Source organism: Cyclopterus lumpus, chromosome 17 (assembly GCF_009769545.1).
Source record: "Cyclopterus lumpus isolate fCycLum1 chromosome 17, fCycLum1.pri, whole genome shotgun sequence".
In the NCBI taxonomy this organism is placed as follows: domain Eukaryota; kingdom Metazoa; phylum Chordata; class Actinopteri; order Perciformes; family Cyclopteridae; genus Cyclopterus; species Cyclopterus lumpus.
In genome coordinates, this window is record NC_046982.1 from 18,648,473 (window position 1) to 18,670,402 (window position 21,930).

Consider the following 21,930-nt stretch of genomic DNA (forward strand, 5'->3'; position numbering starts at 1 on the left):
TTGAAAGGTGGACGAGTAGAGCGCCACCAAAAAGCAGCCCCCTCTGCCAGGTTATTGGATGAAAACCAACTTCTGCTGTTGCTGGCTACAGTAAATACTCGTTCCTGATTGGTTCACACAGCCTGCTATACATTTATCTTTTTTTGGGGGGGCCTGACAACCTCCACCAGACAATCTTTGGCGCACGGCGTTCATTGGCTTACAAATCAGGCGGCAACCTCCGGTTCTGTCGAGTGAAGCCAACGTGAAAGTGTCTTAAAAGGAAGTTTCATTGAAGGATCAGAATGGAAGTAGAAATGCACTCATTCCTCATGTTTAAGTGGTGTTTGCTAAGAACTACAAGTCCAGCTGTCTTAGGAAATTACTACAACTTAAAAATAAATACAAATTAAACTTTGTATTTGTGAGCCGTTTGTAAAGATTGACATCTTCAGTGAGAACCAGACGGCAACCTCCAGTTCTGACAAGTGAAGCCAACGCATTCTCTCTACTGTCCACTAGAGGGCGACATCTCTGGTTTTATAGAAGTCAGTGAGAAAATGACTCTACTTCTATTTGTGATGTTCATTTAGTAAATGATGGTCCATTTAGAGTCAAACAGACCATAAAGCAGAGTATACTTTAGGGCGGGGCTACTGTGATTGACAGGTTGCTACCAGAATGTTATATACGGTGTCTCTACATCACTGCTCCTCCAGTCCAGATACGGTGACTTCCTGTTCACTGGTTTGAAAAAATAACATGGCGACAGCCGCAATCCAAGATGGTTAAGTTATCAGTGCGATGCTGTAAGTCACATATAGATAGATAAACTAATGCGGTGTAATACAACAGGATGTAATATTCAGTTATTTTTCAAGAGGTGTTCATTCAACTGAGCCATCATTCTGTTGCTGTTTACGTTACACTGAGAGCTGTTTATATTTTTAATTTAAACTATTGAAGAGGTGTAGAGAAAATGTTATTAATAAGTTCAACTATTAGAGATCGGGTGAGACATAATGTTGCCAATAGTTCAGCCTTCTGCGTGTTTTAGTCATGGTAACACTCGGAGGGTGAGTGACTGTACAGACTCAGAGAAATATTCATTCCTCCACTTGCACTCTGCTCACCAAAATGCGTCATGTTTCCGACCAGAATGTGCGGCGCTGTTGACCAGTCGGGGTGAGGATTATAACAGTTAACAGGACTAACTGATCCCAGAGCTGTGTAGGCTAATCTAATCTAATCTAATTAGCGCTGATGCGTTATTCAGATTGTTTATCTACACACACACGCACACATCTTTCTCCTTTGTGGGGCCCAGACTTATTTTATACACACACACACACACGTCTTCCTCCTTTGTGAGGCCCAGACTTATTTTATACACACACACACACAGTATTGGTCAGCTATTAAATGCTGTAGGACAGATCACAAGCAGCAGATGAAAATCCACGCAACGTGACACATTTCCACTTCTGATGTAGACAGGAAGTGGAAAGAGTCGAAGAACTTCCTTGTTAGGAAAAACCCAGCAGTGAAGGAAAAACGATCCCTCAAATCACAGCTGGGACATCAGAGCCGAGGGAACAAGGCACCGCAGCCACTGAACAACCACCCAACTAAGAGCTTTTTAATGACCGAGGAACAGAAGCAGAGCGGCAAATTATATTTGCTGCCCTAAAGGAAGTGAGACAAAAGAAAAGAAAGAAACACACACACTCGACAAAACTCCTCAACGATAGTAGGCCTTTAAATAAATGATCACAAGTAAAGCTATTCGGTATTTCACGAGAAAAGACAACAATGAAAGAAAGACAAATAGAAAAACTACTTTCTTGTGTCGCAGATGTATTTTTTTTTGTGTATTATCTTCTTCTCTCCGGTTTAAATATATATGCAAATCTATAAATCTAGCAGAAATAAAATACAAACAACAAACGATCCAAATAAAAAAAACTTTTTTTTTTTTTACTGGAGCGAAACGAGGTCACCTGAAGCAGTCACAACACAGACGGAGAGCCCATCTGAGCTCGGCTATGAATAAAACTCCACGGCTTTCTCACAGAAGTCGATACACGCGCGGTGCCTTTTTCATCCCCGCCTCCTCCGTCACAATTAGATCAAAGAGGACACATTTCTAAAGGACACCGGACGCACACAGGGAAACAGCCGAGCTAATGGATTCAGAACAAACACACACTGCCTGAAGTAAACACAAGTCGGGACGAAGGTGAGAAACGCAGTCGGCCAGCTGAGTGCCCGACGGCACGGCCACCTGCACCCCCTAACGGACCATTCACTCGCCTAATTAGATTACACAGCAGATTCTAGGATTCTGTTGTTGGCTCTCTGTCTTTGCTCTAAATCCTTCGGAGAATGTTGAAGCCGGTAAACAAATAAAAACACAGAATAAAAAAAGGTTAGAGCACAAACTCTGGGGAGTAATCCGGTTATCCGCGCCGCTTGACCCAGTGGAGTTACAGATAAAAGTGTTTCCAAAAAAATGCATGCTGATTATTTTTTATGGAACAACTTTCATGCTTTGAGTTTTTTTTTTTTTTTTTATGATTCTGGGTTGATTCTCAGCAGGGGTCTCCTTTTCTCTTGATGCCAGTGCGGCCGCGAGGGAACCGTAGCCGAGTGTGGCTTCATATTTACATGTGGATGTGAGTTACAAAAATCCTGCAGCTTATTCTATAAAGGCTAGTCTAATAATAATAATAATATTTCTGCTTCCTTGTACGCACGTTGATTTAGCAAATGCCCCGCCTCTTTTAACTTTTAACTGCAACCATTAATACACTAGAGGCTGAATGTGTTTTTTGGACACTTTTGTTGTTCGTGCACCTGGTGATGACGGCCGCGATCGGCCTTTAAACAAGCAGCGGTTTGGGTCTGCAAACAAAAACTACAGGTGCAAGATACAGCTCAGACAGAAGGAGGAGGTCCCAGGTATCAGACACAACTGTACACCGTTTCCTGAGAAGCGACAGACGTCCCTTTCACACTGTAAAAGGGTTAAAGGTCAAACACACAAAAAAACCCGGATAACTCTGAGACCGGACAACGTCATGGTAGCAACCTGTCGATCATGTTGTAGCCCCGCCCCTAAAGCGTAAATGAACATCACGCTGTATTGAAGAAGCGTTGAAACTAGAGATTGAGACCATAAACTCATGTTTACAATGTTTACTGAGGGAATAAATCAAGAGAGAAATATAGTCATTTTCTCATAGACGACTATACAATATTCCACCGATACACGACTAAAGCCTTCGTTGCTCTGGATAAATGCACTGAAACGCTTGTAATTGTTGGAATCAAAAAAAAAAAACTTTTACAAATACGTCAGAATTTCTTACCGTTGACGCAGATCTCATACGGTGAACACAGATCGCTCTCAAACAGGCAACCTGTTGGCAGAAAAACACAAACACACGGTTTAAAAATAACAAGAAATATTAGTTTGACCAAAAAAACAGTGTGTTCTACCGAATTATCTAAAGAACCTGGGACACTGGTTCTAAAAAAATTTAAATTAAAATTTTAACACTTGATGAACAGACGTTTGTGGACCTGGTTCGGATGGAAGTGTTTATTCTTGTGTCAAAGTTATTTATTAACGTTACGGTCATATCTACTGGTGAACATCTTTTGTTTACCCACCGACCTGAACGTGAAATGAAGAGAGACAGAGAGAGAGAGAGACAGAAAGATAGACAGACAGAGAGACAGACAGTTAGAGGGAGAGAGACACAGACAGAGAGACAGACAGAGACAGTTAGGGAGAGAGAGACACAGACAGTTAGAGAGACAGGCAGACAGAGAGAGCGAGAGAGACAGTTAGAGAGACAGGCAGACAGAGAGAGCGAGAGAGACAGTTAGAGAGACAGGCAGACAGAGAGAGCGAGAGAGACAGTTAGAGACAGACAGACAGTTAAAGAGAGACACAGACAGAGACAGTTAGAGAGAGAGACACAGACAGTTAGAGAGACAGACAGAGACAGACAGACAGGCAGACAGACAGACAGTTAGAGCGACAGACAAAGACAGACAGACAGACAGGCAGACAGACAGACAGAGATAACAGTGGCTAGAAGCAGGTGCAAGTTGTACCAAGATGACAAAGTCGTGCCACCAACATTTTGAACGCCAAACACGTCGAAATAAAAAACAGTCTGCACGACTTCTTGTTGTGAACTTGTTGTGAACATCAAAACACAGAGTTGTGTATCTGCGTGCAGGTACCGCAAGGAGAGAGGAGGGGTCTCCACCGGGAGCTGAGTTTACAAGAGTTTGACATTTTTAAGAGAGCCTATGTTACAAACTCTAAGCTCAACAGGTGGGTCACATAACAGACAGCTTTAGCTTATTTTACAACGATGCGCCGCTAGTTTAACCAGCGCTCTGTGGTCGAGTAGAACACACCGACACTGTGATGAAAATAGCGTAAAATATCGCTATTCCACATGGAGTTGAGCGGCAGTTAGCGTCCTCTCATTGGCTTTTACCGGCCAAGGTTATATTGCAGTTACAGTGACAAGAGAAGTTAACTCAAACCATATCTTTACTTCCCCTGGTTCACTGTTTCTTCACCTGCTCTGTTACGCCCCGCCCTCAGTCGGACACTAAGTCGAAATAATGAGATAGTATCTCATTATTATGACCTACAGGATCCTCATTTTTTTCTTACAGTGGCGGAAATGGGCTTCCATAGTATGTTAACGAACTCCTGATAAAGGGAATTTATCAGATCCACTTAAAATGTATTATGTTAATGCGTGTTGTCTCGTGCCATACAGTGGATATAAATAGTGGTGGACTGTTAATAATTTCCAGCATCGCTCCATGCAGGAAAAAAAACGTCATGGGACGCCACATAAAACATGTGTCGTCGCACATAGATAGACGGACAATTAAGGGAAAGCCTTCTCTGATCAGCCCGAGAGAGCAAGGCGGACCAGAAGTCAGGCCTTCAGATGAGCTAGAAATAGAAGCACGGGGGGGGGGGAAGCTTTTTAAACAAGGCGCGGCTCTTTTTTCCCCCTTCAGCCCACGACCCCGACCTGTTATCAACTTTCCAGAGATGTAAACACGCCCGACAGAGATAACATTGTGTGGTGGAGAAGGTTAGAGCTGAAGCAAAATTAGTTGTTTGTTTTAAACGGGGAGAGACTTTCTGTCATAAACGTAGGACAGACGCAACTTATATATATATATATATCTGTATATGTATATAAACAGATTGGTTGACTGTTTGCTCAACTCCCAGTCATAATAATAATACATTTTATTTGAATTGCGCTTTAAAAAGGTACTCAAAGGCACTTTACATGGTAAAAACAGAAACGATAAAAGCAATAACAATACAAACAAGATTACATAACGGTAAGAAACAAAACCGTACATAACCATCATCACAGGTTAAAAGCATAAGCAAGAGCAATATTTAGCAGACTACAGCATTGGCTTTGTTCATGTCTATTCTATGTACATATGTACGAGGAGAGCAACTGTAACCAGAGTAAAATTCCATGTACGTGTAAACATACATGGCCAATAAAGCTGATTCTGATGTCATGAGTGGGGGTTTGATTGAAATCCTCCCGTCGGCACCCGGCCGACCCCAGCTCCACGTGGGCACCCAGCTCCCCGTGTCCCGTCGGCACCCGGCCGACCCCAGCTCCCCGTGTCACGTCGGCACCCGGCCGACCCCATCTCCCCGTGCCCCGTCGGCGTCCGGCCGACCCCAGCTCCCCGTGTCACGTCGGCACCCGGCCGACCCCAGCTCCACGTGGGCACCCAGCTTCCCGTGTCCCGTCGGCACCCGGCCGACCCCAGCTCCCTGTGTCACGTCGGCACCCGGCCGACCCCAGCTCCCTGTGCCCCGTCGGCACCCGGCCGACCCCAGCTCCACGTGGGCACCCAGCTCCCCGTGTCACGTCGGCACCCGGCCGACCCCAGCTCCCCGTGGGCACCCAGCTTCCCGTGTCCCGTCGGCACCCGGCCGACCCCAGCTCCCCGTCGGTAACCGGCCGACCCCAGCTCCCCGTGGGCACCCAGCTCCCCGTGTCCCGTCGGCACCCGGCCGACCCCAGCTCCCCGTGTCACGTCGGCACCCGGCCGACCCCATCTCCCCGTGCCCCGTCGGCACCCGGCCGACCCCATCTCCCCGTGCCCCGTCGGCGTCCGGCCGACCCCAGCTCCCCGTGTCACGTCGGCACCCGGCCGACCCCATCTCCCCGTGTCACGTCGGCACCCGGCCGACCCCAGCTCCACGTGGGCACCCAGCTCCCCGTGTCCCGTCGGCACCCGGCCGACCCCAGCTCCCCGTGTCACGTCGGCACCCGGCCGACCCCAGCTCCCCGTGTCACGTCGGCACCCGGCCGACCCCATCTCCCCGTGCCCCGTCGGCGTCCGGCCGACCCCAGCTCCCCGTGTCACGTCGGCACCCGGCCGACCCCAGCTCCACGTGGGCACCCAGCTTCCCGTGTCCCGTCGGCACCCGGCCGACCCCAGCTCCCCGTGTCACGTCGGCACCCGGCCGACCCCAGCTCCCCGTGCCCCGTCGGCACCCGGCCGACCCCAGCTCCACGTGGGCACCCAGCTCCCCGTGTCACGTCGGCACCCGGCCGACCCCAGCTCCACGTGGGCACCCAGCTCCCCGTGTCCCGTCGGCACCCGGCAGACCCCAGCTCCCCGTGCCCCGTCGGCGCCCGGCCGACCCCAGCTCCCCGTGTCACATCGGTCCTGGGAGACCTTTTTCTCCAGCACCTGAAGGTTCTTCCTTAGAGTTTTGTTCTGCCTGATCAGAACAGGTTTCTCTGGCTTCAGTGCTTTGTAGTTTGTCTTGGCAGTGGTCAGAACTTCCAGGTCGTTGTTTAAATCTTGGATTTTTTGAGTCCACTCGTCCCTTTCCAGCTTCAAGGAGTCGGTCCTTTCTTTCAGAACATCGAATTTCCTCTTGTAGTCTTCTCGGTTGAGAAGCTTGAGGATGGCCTCAGACTTTGTTCTCCTCCACCAGGGTTCTCTCCTCCTCCTCCAGTACAGAGGAATGGCACCTGAAATAATCTCCATTCTCCAGCTGTTCTTTGGCAGCCTGGAACTGCTTGTTCAGGCCAGCGTTGTCTATTTTTAAAGCTTCCAAGCGGGACATGGTCCTCCTAAGCTTCACCTTAAGCTTTTGGTTTAGGAGCTGGATGTCCTGCTGCAGAGCCTCATTTTGAAGATGGGATTCCTCAATGGAAGCTTGCATTGCCAGGTTTTCTTTTTTCAATGCTTCTCCCGACTTGACTTGTCTCTGCAACTCCTGGATGTGGACTTGCAGAGTGCGTTTTTCTTGGCTGATTGCCTCCTTGTCAGCGATTGTGCAGTTGAAGCGCGCTTCCTCCAAAGCGAACTCTTGAAGTTCATTTTCCAGAACATCAATTTCTTCCTTGAACTCCATATTATCCTTTCTGGCGAGTACACTTCAGTCAGACTTCAGTTGCTCAAAGCTGTTTAGCTTCTCCTGCTGTTGCTTCCTTTTCTCCAGCAGACTTTCCCGCTGACTGTCCATCTCTGCTTTATCTGCTTTTGCTGTTTTGTACATGTTCTCAAACATTCTGTAGTTTTGAGTCTTATCCATGAGCACCCTTACTTGTTTCTTAAGGATGTCACAGGTTTTCATCCTGGCTGTTTTCTGAATATTATATAGTTGACATTGTCTATGGACTGTCTCCAGTTTTTCCCAGCCTTGGAATTCTACCTGGCTTTTGTGGATGTCGATGCAGAGGGACTTCAGCTGTGTGGAGAAGTTCTCAAGGATCAGCATTTCCTTTTCTTGAAGAGTTTCCTCAGGTTCCTCAATGGCAATCAACCGAGGTGTGTTGATATCTCCCGGTTTTTGTAATCCCAGTGGGTCAGGTCTTGGTCGGTGTTTACGCATGTATTTTTTAGAGCGTACTTGAAAATAAAAAATGTCGTCTTGGTTGTAACTTATTTTGCTTTTTGCTTGGGATTTTGTGTAAAATACACGGCGTATTTTCAACATAAGTAACCAACAGATTTGAATAAAGATTGTGAGAAGCAATAAACTAGTTATAGAGAGTATTGCCATTTCAGAGCCCTACGTATAAACTTCTCAGACCAAATCTGTGGCAGGTACTTATACCCCGGGGCGGGGCGGCCCGAATAAGCCCCTCCCCATCCGACACCGGCGGGGTCGCTATCCCGTCGGGAGTTTTTATTAACCGTGAAGCGCTGTGGGCAGTTTATCCTGTCAAGCTGTAAAAACTCACAATCGAGAATGAAGAAACCACTCATCCCATAAACCATTGGGAATGGCGATCTGAAGAAACGTGTTCATCTAAATTTAAGCTTAAACTTAAGCCGCCATATTGTGTCTTTTCAAATCTTCAGCACGAACGCGGGTAGCCTACGCAAGAGTCATTCCTGTTAAATACTCATGAGAGTAAACAGCGTCTGGCTGAAACACCATTTTTAATTCAGAGGGTTGTTGAAAAATACTTCTTCCTTCAGAGAAGTATCAGCAGTAAAATGTACTCACTATGAGTATTAAAAGGGAAAGTAGTCATAGTGAAAGAATGGCTGATGCATTGAAATTTAACTGGTACATAAAGACGTCAATAATGTATCAAATTAAACATAAATTCCCATATTCTTACATAAATAGCAACAAAATGATCGAAAAAGCGTTGATGTTTTCACATAAGAAATACGATATTTCCCCTGAAAATGAGCGCAAGATGTTCCTATAATCCGTCTTTAATGTTCACGAACGCTAAATCTGAAGGTTACCGCAGAATGGAAACATCGTTTGTCATTTCTGTTTCTGAGAACGAACATAAAGAACTCCTCCTCCTCCTCCTCCTCCTCCTCCTCCTCCTCCATCGCACCAGTTCGATCAGAGAAAGTCAAAGGGTCTTTAAGTTCAAGTTAAATCACATAAAGTATCAACTGCAGCAGCTTTTCAAAGTAAATACTTCTCGGAGGAAAAACTCGTCAACCGGAGCTTTAAGAAGAATAACAGTTACATTTTTGTCGACTCATCGATCCGTAAAAGCCGAGTTTCTCCACAAAGAATCACACGAAAGCACAACTTTGAATCACGAGTCACTCAAACTGGATGAAACTGGACGGTCTCTGGAGATTTGATTAAAAAAATATCAGAGTCAGAGTTTAACTATACTTCCTGTTTCTAATGTGTGATCAACTGTTCCCAGCATGCGATCCTCTCTGAGTTTGCATAATAGTCTTACAATAGAGCTCTTAACACCTGTAAATGTGTCATCGCTCCTCATCTCTATGTGTAAACAATGTTTTATGTCGGCCCTGAAACCAATAAAACAATGGGACCAGCTTCGTAGCCAAAGAAGAGAAATAAGAAACCAGGAGGGAAATATTCAACTACTTCCTGTTAACATGAAGCTGTGTATATAGGTCGAGTCCAAGAGATGGCGAGAACGCATACTAGCTCATTTTTGTTATTGTTCGTATGGACTATTGGAAATATACTACAATATATTTGTCTTTTTAAGCATTAACTCATTACAATATTTTAATTATGTTCATGAAAGACTATAAGTAAGGTAATTTAAATCATCTAGGCGCGATACAAGTACAGGTAAAGAACCTGTTGCAGGATATGAAGCATAAATAAAGCATAAATGGAGGCTGAGCCCGGCAGCTCGATGCTCCCGTGTTGTTCTGCTGCCCGTCTCCTCTGCTGAGTCGGTCCTGTGGCTGCCATCCTCTCGATGGTTGTGTAATCTGAAGGAGGAGGAGGAGCAGGAGGAGGGTCTCAACACCAGCTTCCTCCTCTCTTCTACAATCATCTCTGCATCAGTCATCTTGCAGGCTGCACATCTCACATCAGAGGGGCAATATTACATATCAGCTATTTATAGAAATTAATGTCTCCAGTCTACATACACACACACACACACACACACACATTATATTTAACGATCAATAGCTGCCTCTGTCAGGAGCACAGGGCTGGAAATTGGAGTGTATGTATGAGCTAATTTTTCATTGCTTTGTATTGATGATATCACCTATGGATATTTCTTGTTCACAGACCCAACACTGCCTATTTTTATTGTGTTTTATATTTGATACTGTTGATATAGTTTCTATTCTGTCATATATATAATTTTGTAAATGTAATTCATTTAATTTATACTTTTGCTTACATTAATTATTTCCTATTAATTCATAGGTTTCTATTACTTATTTATATATATTTTCAATTTAATATTTGTATGGAATTATGTTATTATGACATTGTATTGTGTACATTTAACTGGTGTTATATTACTTATCTAAATTCAATCAAACTTTTTTTTCATTCAGCGTAGTTTCTATATTTTATTCTGAAAACTTGTAATTGTATCTTATACATTTCCTAATTTATTTTATAACTCGAATTATTATTGTTATCATTTTTTTGGATTCAAATGTTTATTGTAAGTTTTCTATCACTATTTAACTTACATTATTTATTTTTACATTTGAATTGATAATGCATGCACGATTATTATATTTTAATGTTTTGTATTTGATTTTTAATAAATATTTAGATTGCTTTGTGTTTTTATTTCTCTCTTCTTCTTTTTTTTTTTGACATTTTAATGACTCTTACCAATACCAGATGTACTCCTTCCTAATAAAAAGATGTCTAATGACGCCGCTCTGGCATTATTTCCGTGGTATTCTCACGTGCACTCTGGTCTATTTGCAGCGTGTTTGTTTGCTTCCTTCGTCTCAGGTGAAGCCTGAAAACTGTCTCCTCCGGTCGGGCTGCAGAAAAAAAAATGGCTGCAGGACCGGAGACGATTTTTGGACGCAGCTAATTAAGGGAAACAATCATCCGTTAATTCACTCACCGATTCTCCTCTCAGCAGAAGCGGGGAAGAGGAAGAGGAAGAGGAAGAGGAGGAGGAGATGGCGGAGGAAGGAAAAAGCCAAAGGATGCATGTCTCTTCTGGGTTTATTCTTTCAGGTGTTAAAAGGCCATTTTTTTCCCCCCCCAGCGAGGTCTGGCTCGTCGTCCTACCCGCTCAGAGTGCCTCCTGCGCGGCCGGAGGAGCAGAGAGGAGACGCGCGGATGGATGTCGGAGGAGGAGGAGGAGAGGAGACCGGAGATCGGATGCAGGGCGTTTTCTGCTGCTGGAGGCTCGGGCTCTCACACGCAGCAAGCTGGCCTCAAAGGCACGTGCAGTTGGACGTGATTTTCCGGTGGGGATTTTCAAAATAAGAAGGATTGTTGCACATTTTAATGGAGAAATTAGATGCAAAGGCCCAAAAGAGCTTTAACCTTAAAAACAGAACACAAGCCAACCAAATCAAGTCATAAGTCAACCATACATTAATGTTTTTTTTATTTATTAATATTATTGTCGTGTGTTATTTGAAAAAAACACATTTAACTTGTATTTCATTCAATTAATGTGATTCAGTATTTGAGTATGTTGTGGTAATACACAGAAAATAAGTATTTTATTTTGTTTATTGACACTTTTCCAGAGTCCAAGTTTCCTGGAGCTCTGTTGGTGATCAAATGTACATATTCCTAAACATTTACATGCAATTATTTCTACATGGTAGGATGTGTGTCGTTTGTTTTTCTTGCATCCGGACACCCCAACCGTCCTTATAAACCTTTACTCTGAAGGTCAACTCACTCCATGTCCGGAATCTATTCTATTTCTGTCTGACTTGACGGATTCACGGAGCTCTCAGCTCCTCATTCAGCGCTGCATTCAGGTGCTGTCGGAAAAAGATGAAGGCAGGTGCATGATTGATGCTGAAAAAAATCAGAGCCACTGTTCGTCTGCCTTATTGTTGTAATTGGTTGGCTTTTATAAAATGGCGATAACACATATTTACAGTTAGTTACTTTATTTATGTCAAGGGTCCTGCTGAGTTCGTGGTTTGGTGACACAATAAAACCCTTTGTTTGTCTTGTTTGAAGCAGCAGGTGAAATATCTGACTCATTATTGGCTTTACACTGGTTGCATCTACTTCAACCATGAAGGTCTATAAAGTAATGTAATTAAAGAAACACATATACACAGACTGTCTGCAGTTTTAGAGTCCGATTTCCTACCTTTATATGACCAAATATTGTTTTTAAATGCATTCTCCTCTGGTTGTATAGAAGTCTACGCTTCATGTGTTGAACCTGCATTCTCTCTACTGACCACCAGGGGCGACTTCTCTGGTTGTATAGAAGTCTATAGAAAATGACTCCACTTATCTCTTGATTTATTCCCTCAGTAAACATTGTAAACATGAGTTTATGTCTTATCTCTAGTTTCAAGTCTTCTTCAATACAGCATGATATTCATTCAGTAAATTATGGTCCATTTAAAGTCAAACAGACCATAAAGCAGGGTATGCATTGGGGCGGGGCTACAAGGTGATTGACAGCTCTCTAACAGAGACGTATACGCGGCCTCTACGTCACTCCTCCTCAGTCCAGATATGGTCACTTCCGTCCAGTGGTTGCATAATAAAACCAAGATGGCGACAGTGAAATGGCCGAACTCGAGGCTTCCAAACGTCGGTTCCTCGGCAGCGATTCGAACACGAAAAGAAGCCACGGCGCCGTCCAGCTTTATGCTGCTAAAGAGCTCTTTATTGTGTTTTAAAAGACATTTATAGGAGACAATGTGGACACTGATGAAGCCGTTTTTTTCCGCACGGGGTTCTCTTTGTACACGCCAACATCTCTGGGTCGTGTGAATCTTAAGGCACGAGATAAATTAAGAAGACGGAGGAAGAACACAAACAAACCGCCTTCGGACAAACAGTTTGAATGTCACAAGATGAAACACGGGGGGGGCGAAGAAACACAATTAAACACACAACGGCACAGTTTACATACAGAATGTGTGAAATACTACACACATTCAACAAGGCAAGAAGTCCATGTTTGTGTTTGTTTTCGAAGGGCAAAGGTCACACTGGCCTCCGATGCGTCGACACAGGACAGCTGCTCTTTGGCCGAGACATTTATTACACATTTTAGAAGCATTGTTTTGATGCCGATAATTGTGTTGAATATGATGCGTGTACACAAAACATAAAAAAAAACTAAACAAGACTAATAGTTGATTCATAAACAATATTTTTAACGACTCTACATGATTGTCACGGAAATTGTCGCGTTATCAAACAAACGAAAAGCCTGTGAGACCAAATGTGCAATTATTTTTGGAAATATAAAATTGCTCGACTAATTCTTTTTAACTTTTAAAGTCTTCTAATGTGAAACAATTGTTGAGTTATTCCCGATGGCAGCTTAGCGTTGCGAAAAAATGCAGAAAACTTAATTGCATCAGAATGGCGAGTTCGATATAACCTTTATGTGTAAAATATACCTAATTATTATTAGTTTAGTATTATGTTTGGCACATGTCCTTTTGTGATGTTACCACTGGGGGGCGCCAAAGAGGACCATTCACTTCTATACATAGTGGCTTCAGATACATGAATAAAAAACATGGTTGATCATTTTAAATACAGTTTGAGATGATGAATTATGTTAAAATAATATGTCAACAAGAAATTTAGGCAATGTTTGAATTACAACTAAGAATTTAAAAAAAACACAGATGTGCAAATATTCAGTTTAAAAAGCAAACAGGCGATGGAAAAGAACTAAAAGATCTGACATAACATTTGTTGCGATATCTTGGTTATTACACGTGTTATTACAGTGTGAAGATGTGTTACCATAAAACACTCGTGAGGGTGGGGGGGCGCGAAGAAATTAAATACTTCTCGTCTCTTTGGTTGCGACCGCCGGCCTGCTGCGCTTCACAAACTTAAGTTTAAGTTTTCATTTAAAAAAAAAAAAAAAAGAATAAACAAATCAAATATAATATAATTAAATGACAAACAATCCTTTGGCCTAATAAGAGAGCCTGCACATCTCTCTCTCTATCTCTCTCTCTCTTATCTCCTACGTCACTATTTATATTTACAAACTTGTACATTGTCGTTCTCGACTGAAAAACTGCTGCAATAGCAAAAACAAAGAAGAAAATATAAAATAGATTGTCTTCCTCTACAGCTGTTATAGTTTCTCCTATAAATATGGAATATAGACTTCCACAGCAGTACTTTATGTAATATATAGTATTCTACACTCCCTTTAGCCTTTCACTTCTTAAAGGGGAGGTTTGCCTTGCGACTGATGTGATTAGATGAATGTCAAAGCTGCTGTTCTGTTTCCTTTCGTACACACAGACTTAAGTGGAAGAGATATGATGATGATGATGATGATGATGATGATGATGATGAAGATGAAGATACGGTCCCTGTCTACAGTTGCTGAGGCTTCGTCAGGCCATCTTCACTCAGCTCATACCTGCAGGAGGAGAAAGACGGTGTTCAGCTTCAAACGGATCTGAATTTTATTGACTTTTTTTGTTATTTCAATCAAACTCAAAAATATGTCAAATGTTTCCAGCGAGCTGCAGATGTTAACATGGCGACAGAATTAAATCTTACACTGAATGTTAAATCAGAAATATGTTTTCATGTCTTTCTCATATTAGAAACAGCCACTAGTTTTAGGGAACAAAACGTATTGGTTGATTTAGGTAAAAACATTACGGTGGCGCTAATATAATAACGTAACTACTTAATGTAACACCCGTATCAACGTATCTAGTGTAAATAAATAAAAAACCTCCCGAGAGGACTTTCTTATGTAACGTTACGCGACAAGCGGACACATTTATCGTAACAACATACAACGCGTAAATAAATAAAAACCTTTTAAATCACAAGATCTTTATTTCGGCTTCATTCACTATGAAAACCGTTAAATGTGTTAATATATGACTTAAGTATGTTGTATGTATATAAAATGTGATACAGAGGCAATAAAAAATATATATATCATCCGCCGGTCACAAAAACATATTTGTGCTAAAAACATTTTGTGAAATGAAATATTCTTTTTATCATGATCTTTATAACTGACAACATGTTGACGAAGAAAAAACCTGTTTTGTTTAATAGAAAGAACCGCAACATATTAGGATTTTAGGCTCCGTAGTTTTATTAAAAAGACAAATGATTCTACTTTTCACCAAAAAACAAGCACGTTCTAGATCAAAGAATGAATTATAATTAGTTTTCGTGACATTGAATGTTTTGCGACCAGGTCTTCAGAAATGGCGATGGAAGACTCACCATTGTGTCCAGCCCTTACTGGTGTCCTCGTGGGTCAAATCCACCAGAACCTGAAAGAGAGAAGACTTTTCATCACTGGCGGAAATAAAAAAATAAATAAAAAAAACGTCCCAGAGAATTGCGTCCGTATGAAACTCATTCATCGGGAGACGGTTCCCTCTAAACCAACCTTTCCCAGAAGGCCCTTGTGCTTGGAGAGCAGACCCCCGCCGTTCTTCACCGCGACGTCCAGCGTCCGCCTGTGGAGCTCCACGAGGGAAACGCTGAACTCGAACCTGAGGGAGACAGAAAGCGCTCGGCTCAATGAAACACCGACGGAGGAAAAACAAAACCCCCCCCCCGTGACGGTCGACCGGCGGCGGGACTCACGTCTGATCGTAAACCGGGTTGAGGGTTTTCTTGAACGTGGGAGTTTTCCTCCTGCCCGACCGCCGCTTGTCAGGGAGCAGGTAGAGGCGGACGTACGGGTCCGAGCCGTGGTCCGAGAACGTGATCAGGTTTCTGTGGAGGCAAACAAAGACGGGTATCACAAGAGAGAGGGGGGGTCGGGGGGGTAAATTAATATCTTTGTTCTTCTCTTCTCGCTCCGATTGGTCCCGTACCTGCAGCCGTGGACGACCACGATGAGTTTGTTCCTCTGGGAGCTGTGACGGACTGTCAGCTGGATCTCACCCAGCGGGAAATGATTGGGACCCGAACCGCTAAGGGGGGGAAGAGAGAGAGAGACAGAGAGAGAGACAAAGAGAGAGAGAGAGAGAGAGAAGGACGTCAATGCATCTTCTCCTTCGAGCCTGTATTTTGATTCGTATCTATGCCCAAAATCCCAAATTTGCCTCAGAGGGCTTTACAATCTGTACACATACGACATCCCTGTCCCAGGACCTCACATCGGATCAGGGGAAAAAACTTTCACGGGGAAAAAAAGGGAAGAAACCTTCAGGAGAGCAACAGAGGAGGATCCCTCTCCCCGGATGGACAGAAACAATAGATGTCATGTGTACAGAATGAACAGCGTTACAGAGTTACATAAACACATTACATGAATATGACAGAAATGTATGAATAATGAGTAGGAGGCATGGACCACGATCCAGACCTCCACGATCCATTCTTGTTCTCCGTGTTTTCAACGTTGGATTATTGCGGAAAACGAGATCCCCGGTGAACAAGCGTTTCTGATACTGACAAACGAACACCACTTATGTGATTTTAGAAGCGTGGATACAAATCAGCTGAAGTAAAAAGCCAACGTTAGGCAATAAAGGAACTAGCTTATTTCAGACATATTACCAAAAAAACGTATTGACTTCCAGACGAGGGAACAGGAAGTGTAAAACAAATGTTTTAAGTAATTTATTACTTCATTCAATCAGACAGTCGGACGGTTAACAGGACAGACAAGCCGATATGTGACTGGGTGATGTTTACTTTTGCAGCTGCTGGAGCCTCTGCTGCAGCTCCTGAGCGGCGTAGGGGTTGGAGATGTCCGAGGCGATGCTCGGCGTCGGCTCCTTGCCTCCGGCCAGGTACTGCTGGGAACCAGAGATGGTCAGGTTGGAGGTGCTCCTCCCGGTGTCCCCGAGGGCCCGGCCTCCTGCTCCTCCTCTTCCTCCTCCACCCTGCCCCAAGTCGGTGCTTCCCGGAGACCTGAAGGGCTGGTCGGCCTCCCTGCGCCGGTTCAGCAGGTCCTGGGCCGACACGGAGGAAGAGCGGGCGGTGGTGTCGTGGGTGAAGGCGGGAGGCGCGGGGGACTCCGAGGACACGGAGGGCCGCGGGGTGCTGTTGGCAGATCGGTTCTTGTTGACCTGCACGGAGGACGGGGCGGCGTTTGTGGATGAGGGAGTTTCTAAACACAGCACCTGAAATAAAACACACACACACACACACGGGAGGAATGAGGAAAACGGTTTTAACCATCCATGAAGTCAGTTTTAGACCTGAAATCTTCGCTCGAATCTAAGAGTTTAAACCTGATGTCACGTGATGCGTAGAAAGGAATATTTTGGATTTTTAAAAGAAATAAAAATACGCCATCTGCAGGTCTTCTCCTCCCTACCCGCAGAGCCATCTTCATCTTGAGGGTGCAGTTGGGTCCGGAGTTCCTCAGGGGGAAGCGCTGGTTCAGCGTCATGTCCTCCGCCTCCAGCAGGCGGCTCAGAGGAAGCGTCAACGTCCCCAACGAGCACTCGTGCTTCTCGTCCTTCACCTGAGAGAGAGAGAGAGAGAGAGACGGTGTGATGTCACCCACAACTCACACCACGGTGAACTGTTCATAGAGCTGAGCCTCCGTACCTCGACCTGCAACTCTTGGCTTTTGGGGTTGTGGATGAGGAAGGTGAAGGCCTCCTCCCACACCGGTTCATTGGTCTTATATCTGGTCTGATGGGGGGATATAGAGATATGAGGAAAAGATTCACGAGGATTTCACTGACTGAATGAACATGGATGGTGCCTTGGCCTCACCTTGCTGCTAAAGAGATTGTGTCCCACTGTGAACTGGACATGTGGACTGGGATCGCTGGTCACCTTTTTACCAGACTGCAGAACAAGAAGAACAGGTTTTAAAATCGGCCAAGAAGGCTGAATAAAGTTATTTAGTTTAGAGAACAATCAGTAACGCATTCCGTTAAAAAAAAAAGATGCAATGATGGAGTTAAGATTTTGTTCTTATAGCATCTTTTTTTTACATAAAAAAAAGCAACCAAACGTCAAAATTGTTAAATATACTGTTAAATGTTTTTACGATATGGCCTTTAACAGGTAACGTACCTAAACTGTAAGTTTTGAGGATTCAAAATGTGCATTTTGAGCTCATACAGCAACTTCTCGGGGGTTTGTGATATCGTGACACCAAACTACCCAGAGCTGCTCGTCACGTTGCAGCACATGTGTGACATCAGGTAAACCTCTCTGTGGCCCCAAAACAGGAAGTCTGGATAACCCGCCTGACCACTTCAAAATAAAAGTCTCCGAGTGTAAATGTAGTTATGACAACAATGTTGTTATGTACACCACACATTGTTTGACACAGTGTTAGTAAACAAACATGATTAGTAGTTTGTTAATGATTCCAAAATGACAGTCAGTAAGTAAGTTCCCTTCCAGTAACCGTTCAAGTCACAGCGCCCCCTGCTGAATTTCTAATATAGTGCAACACAGCGTCTTCGTGTTTCAGAATGTAAACGGAGCCGAAAAAAGGAAAATGTAAAGATTTGTTGGCGCCGTTAGCTCTTTATTAAGAAAGTTAATCTATGAATTTATTATGCGTCTTCAAGTGACATGCTTTTCACAATAAAAGCAGATAGTCTGCAGTCAGAGACGCGGTGCGGGAACATAGTTTCCTCACTTCTGGATGATGTGTTTGGTGAACAGCTAATGGAGCTACCAATACACCTACTGCTGAGTACACCGCTGCAGCTTAGCCCCTGTATCTTAGCCCCTGTATCTTAGCCCCTGTATCTTAGCCTTAGCCTCTTAACTTTGGGTGAAAAACTGTGTTTACTACAATTATACAGAACTGTTTAAAAAGGTACAAGGGCTCTACGACATAGGAACAAATTAACACTAAACGCCCACAAATGTAGAATGCGACTTCATCTCTGTGCTTGCTTTAAACTCCAGTGACCACTGTATTGCAAAAGGTGTGCTTTTGTTCTGGGGCTGTTTCTACTAGTTCGCTCAAGGCCCCTTTGTTCCATGAAACAAAACTTTGCTTTCTCAGACCTGAACCCCCCCCCCCCCCCAGGGTCAGCGTCGGCTGAGGGGGAGCTAATCCCTCCACATGCTTTTGGCCAGACGCTGTAAATACAAGTTGAATGTGCGAGAGGATAAGTATGTTCCTGTGTTTCCTCGGTGTCAGAGCGATATGGGAGTGCTTCGTCACCGTGTCGTTACCTTGATGGCCTTACTGACCGAGGACTTCCTCAGCCCCGTCTGGTTGAACTCTAATGGATTGTGCTTTGATTTTCCCCAGGGACAAGGCGGGAGAGAGCAAACACACACACACACACACACAACAACACAAACACAAGTGGGTTATTAGTGAGAAGAGGGGGGGGGGGGCATGCAGGGAGGAGGAAGAGGAGGATGAGGAGAAAGACACAAAACACACTAGGACCGCCGGCATCACCAAAGCATAGGACACAATGTGATTAGAGACAACATGGATGATCACATGGTTAACGTCATTCCCCAATTACACCTGGACATGAGGAGAAAATAGAGTCCAACCAATACCACCATATTTATATCAACTTTTTAAATAACAATTAAAAAAAAAGATGTAATAATGATAAAACCATGATTAAAAACTTTATTTGTTATTTCAATAAACGTGTTTTTTGTTGATCATCGCTTGAACATTTTCCCAGTTGAGCATCAACTGAAGAAAAGGTTACAGTTAGAAATCTGGAAATGTAATTGTTGTAAAAATGTCTTTTTTTAATCTGTTAATATATATGCCAATATAAAATATCTGCTCTCAACTGTTGGCTAATACATATTGGTTGGACTCTAGTTTAAAATACCACAGCATTAGATTTAAGTCATTAATTTATTAAAATGGAGAGAGAGAGCGGGTGGAGATCAGAGGAAAAGAATCACCCCGATCAAAAAGATGGTTTTATGTTATGGTGACGATTAGGCAACATTAATATATTTATATTACTGTGAAAGACATTGATGTTACAACCAAACACATACAACTATGTAGTGTTTCACCATGTTTTGCAGATTGAATGAATATAAATACTATGAAACAACAGAAGTATTACCTTTGGTGTCGGACTATCGTGACCATCATTTTTATTATCACACCTGGTGGACACAGGTACGTAGGCTATGTCAATGTATACAAGTATGAATGAAAAGACAAGCGTGACCTCACGGTTAAGATGTGTTGTGAAAGACTGCAAAATGACACATAAAATCTAGTCTTTTAATTAAATTGTACCAAACTTTTTTTGCCACTCTGAACTAACATGGATAGGATTTTTAAGAAAAACACAGACTTGTTGACAAGGAGTAGCGGCGAAGTGCAACGCAGCGTTCGCTGATTCTGTGCGACCAGTTGGGGACGGTTTAAAAAAGGGACAGTTCACACTAAAATCCCAAATACATATTGTTCTTCGTTCCTGTCATACTATTTAGCAATATAGATTGTTTTCTTTTTGGCGTCAGTTGCCGAGCTGTTTTCTTTCTCCTCCAATATAATGCAACTAGAAGCGAAAACAAAAAAAAGTCTCTTGGGAAAACGATCTGTCCCTTTAATTTTTTTCCCGGAAATACCCACAGCCAATCAGTAAAGAGAGTCCAGTGACGCCTGTGACATGTTGACCTACGACACAAAGAATGTCTTCACATGAACATCTAATTATTTCGGCGGGCCACCCTCGGTGTGTTTCTGGCGGACGCAGCTGGTTTAAAGGGACATTAACTCACCAGTGACACCGGTGGCAAACTGCAGAACTGCATTACGTGTTCAAGAGTTAACGCCATGTTCCTGTCAACAAGGTCATGTGCATTCTTTTAAAAATCTATGCAATAGATTTGCTTCAGTTAATTTACGGATTGGTGAGCAATGTGGCGCCCCCTGCTGGCAGAGTCGATGGGGAGTGAACAAACACACGGGAGACTGAATGGGGAAAATCTGTTCACACACAATGAGTTTATGCAGGAAGGATGGAGGGAAAAGCAATCCACGGAGAATTCACCCTCCCTGCTCTCAATGTCTCAGAATGAGCAAAATGCATTCCTTCCTCTCAAAATAAATAACATAAAACAAACGAGAATGCATTTTTTCAACCTGCCCGAGACTTTTTCTACGTGTTAATTGACGGTTGTGAGTATTTTGTCGACTGTGACAAATATTCTTTTACAAACATTTTCTACATGATGAAGAACAGAGATGAAGCTGAGACAGAACACTGTCTCTAAATGTCAGCAATAATTTTAATTCTAGTCAGATGCTGTTTTTTTTCTTGCTTTTTTTGTCACGAAAACACCTGCATAAAAACAAAAACGGAGCAGAATCGCTTCGCTGAATTGTAATCTGTGTCGGTATCGAGGCAGAAAACCATCAGCACAACTTCAGAGCCATCGGCTCGTTTCTCCAGAAAGACAACCAGACCCACCGGATGAAAACCAGATCAGTGGAAACAATGACGAGCGGCGAGAGGAGGAAGGATGCTTTTGATCGTCCTCAAAACGTCATTTTGCTCCGCTTTGTAACCAGTCAAACTCCAGCAGATAACAGAAGATGATATTAAATGAACTCTCATGCACGAGTCGGGCTTCATGCTCGTCAGGCAAACGGTTAAAACCTTCAAAAAAAACAAAAAAACACAAGCAAATGTAACAAAAAGGGGACCTCGAGCAGAAAACAGCCAACGGACTCACAAATAAGGTCCTATAGAGAGAGGCGGTGTTCTCGCAAAACACGAGGCCCGCCGCCCGCCTCTCTTTTAAGTAGCCAGTGCCCAAGTTCCCCTCGAAGACGCTCTTCAGAGCGGGGGGGGTGGAGGAAGAGGAAGAGGAGGTGGTGAGGAAGAAGAAGAAGAAGAAGAAGAAGAGGGGGAAGGTGAGGCCTGCACTGCAGATTTTACACACTAACAGTTGGAGCTTTTTACTGTATACTCATACTGTATGAGACGAAGTGGACTTAAAGGTGCTCTGAGAGTTCAGTTACCAGAATAGAAACCAGACCATTTGCTGCAAAAAACAAATAGATG

The 21,930-nt window shown here is 43.6% G+C and overlaps 1 protein-coding gene across 2 annotated transcripts in view; it reads right to left on the reverse strand.

Annotated features, from left to right (window-relative positions):
* Positions 1-12,604: 12,604 nt before the first annotated feature.
* Positions 12,605-21,930, reverse strand: part of esyt2a (extended synaptotagmin-like protein 2a) — a 32,911-nt gene continuing 23,585 nt past the window's right edge. Inside the window, exons 15-24 of one of the 2 annotated variants that reach the window (XM_034555007.1) lie at positions 19,097-19,159; positions 17,666-17,740; positions 17,495-17,581; positions 17,259-17,408; positions 16,631-17,061; positions 15,805-15,903; positions 15,572-15,703; positions 15,372-15,477; positions 15,203-15,252; positions 12,605-14,369 (exon numbers count right to left, since the gene is read on the reverse strand). In XM_034555007.1, coding sequence (XP_034410898.1) covers positions 14,324-14,369; positions 15,203-15,252; positions 15,372-15,477; positions 15,572-15,703; positions 15,805-15,903; positions 16,631-17,061; positions 17,259-17,408; positions 17,495-17,581; positions 17,666-17,740; positions 19,097-19,159 — 1,239 coding nt within the window. In that variant the 3' untranslated portion in view covers positions 12,605-14,323. The remainder of the gene's footprint in view (positions 14,370-15,202; positions 15,253-15,371; positions 15,478-15,571; positions 15,704-15,804; positions 15,904-16,630; positions 17,062-17,258; positions 17,409-17,494; positions 17,582-17,665; positions 17,741-19,096; positions 19,160-21,930) is intronic. The other variant, XM_034555009.1, reaches the window with a different exon arrangement.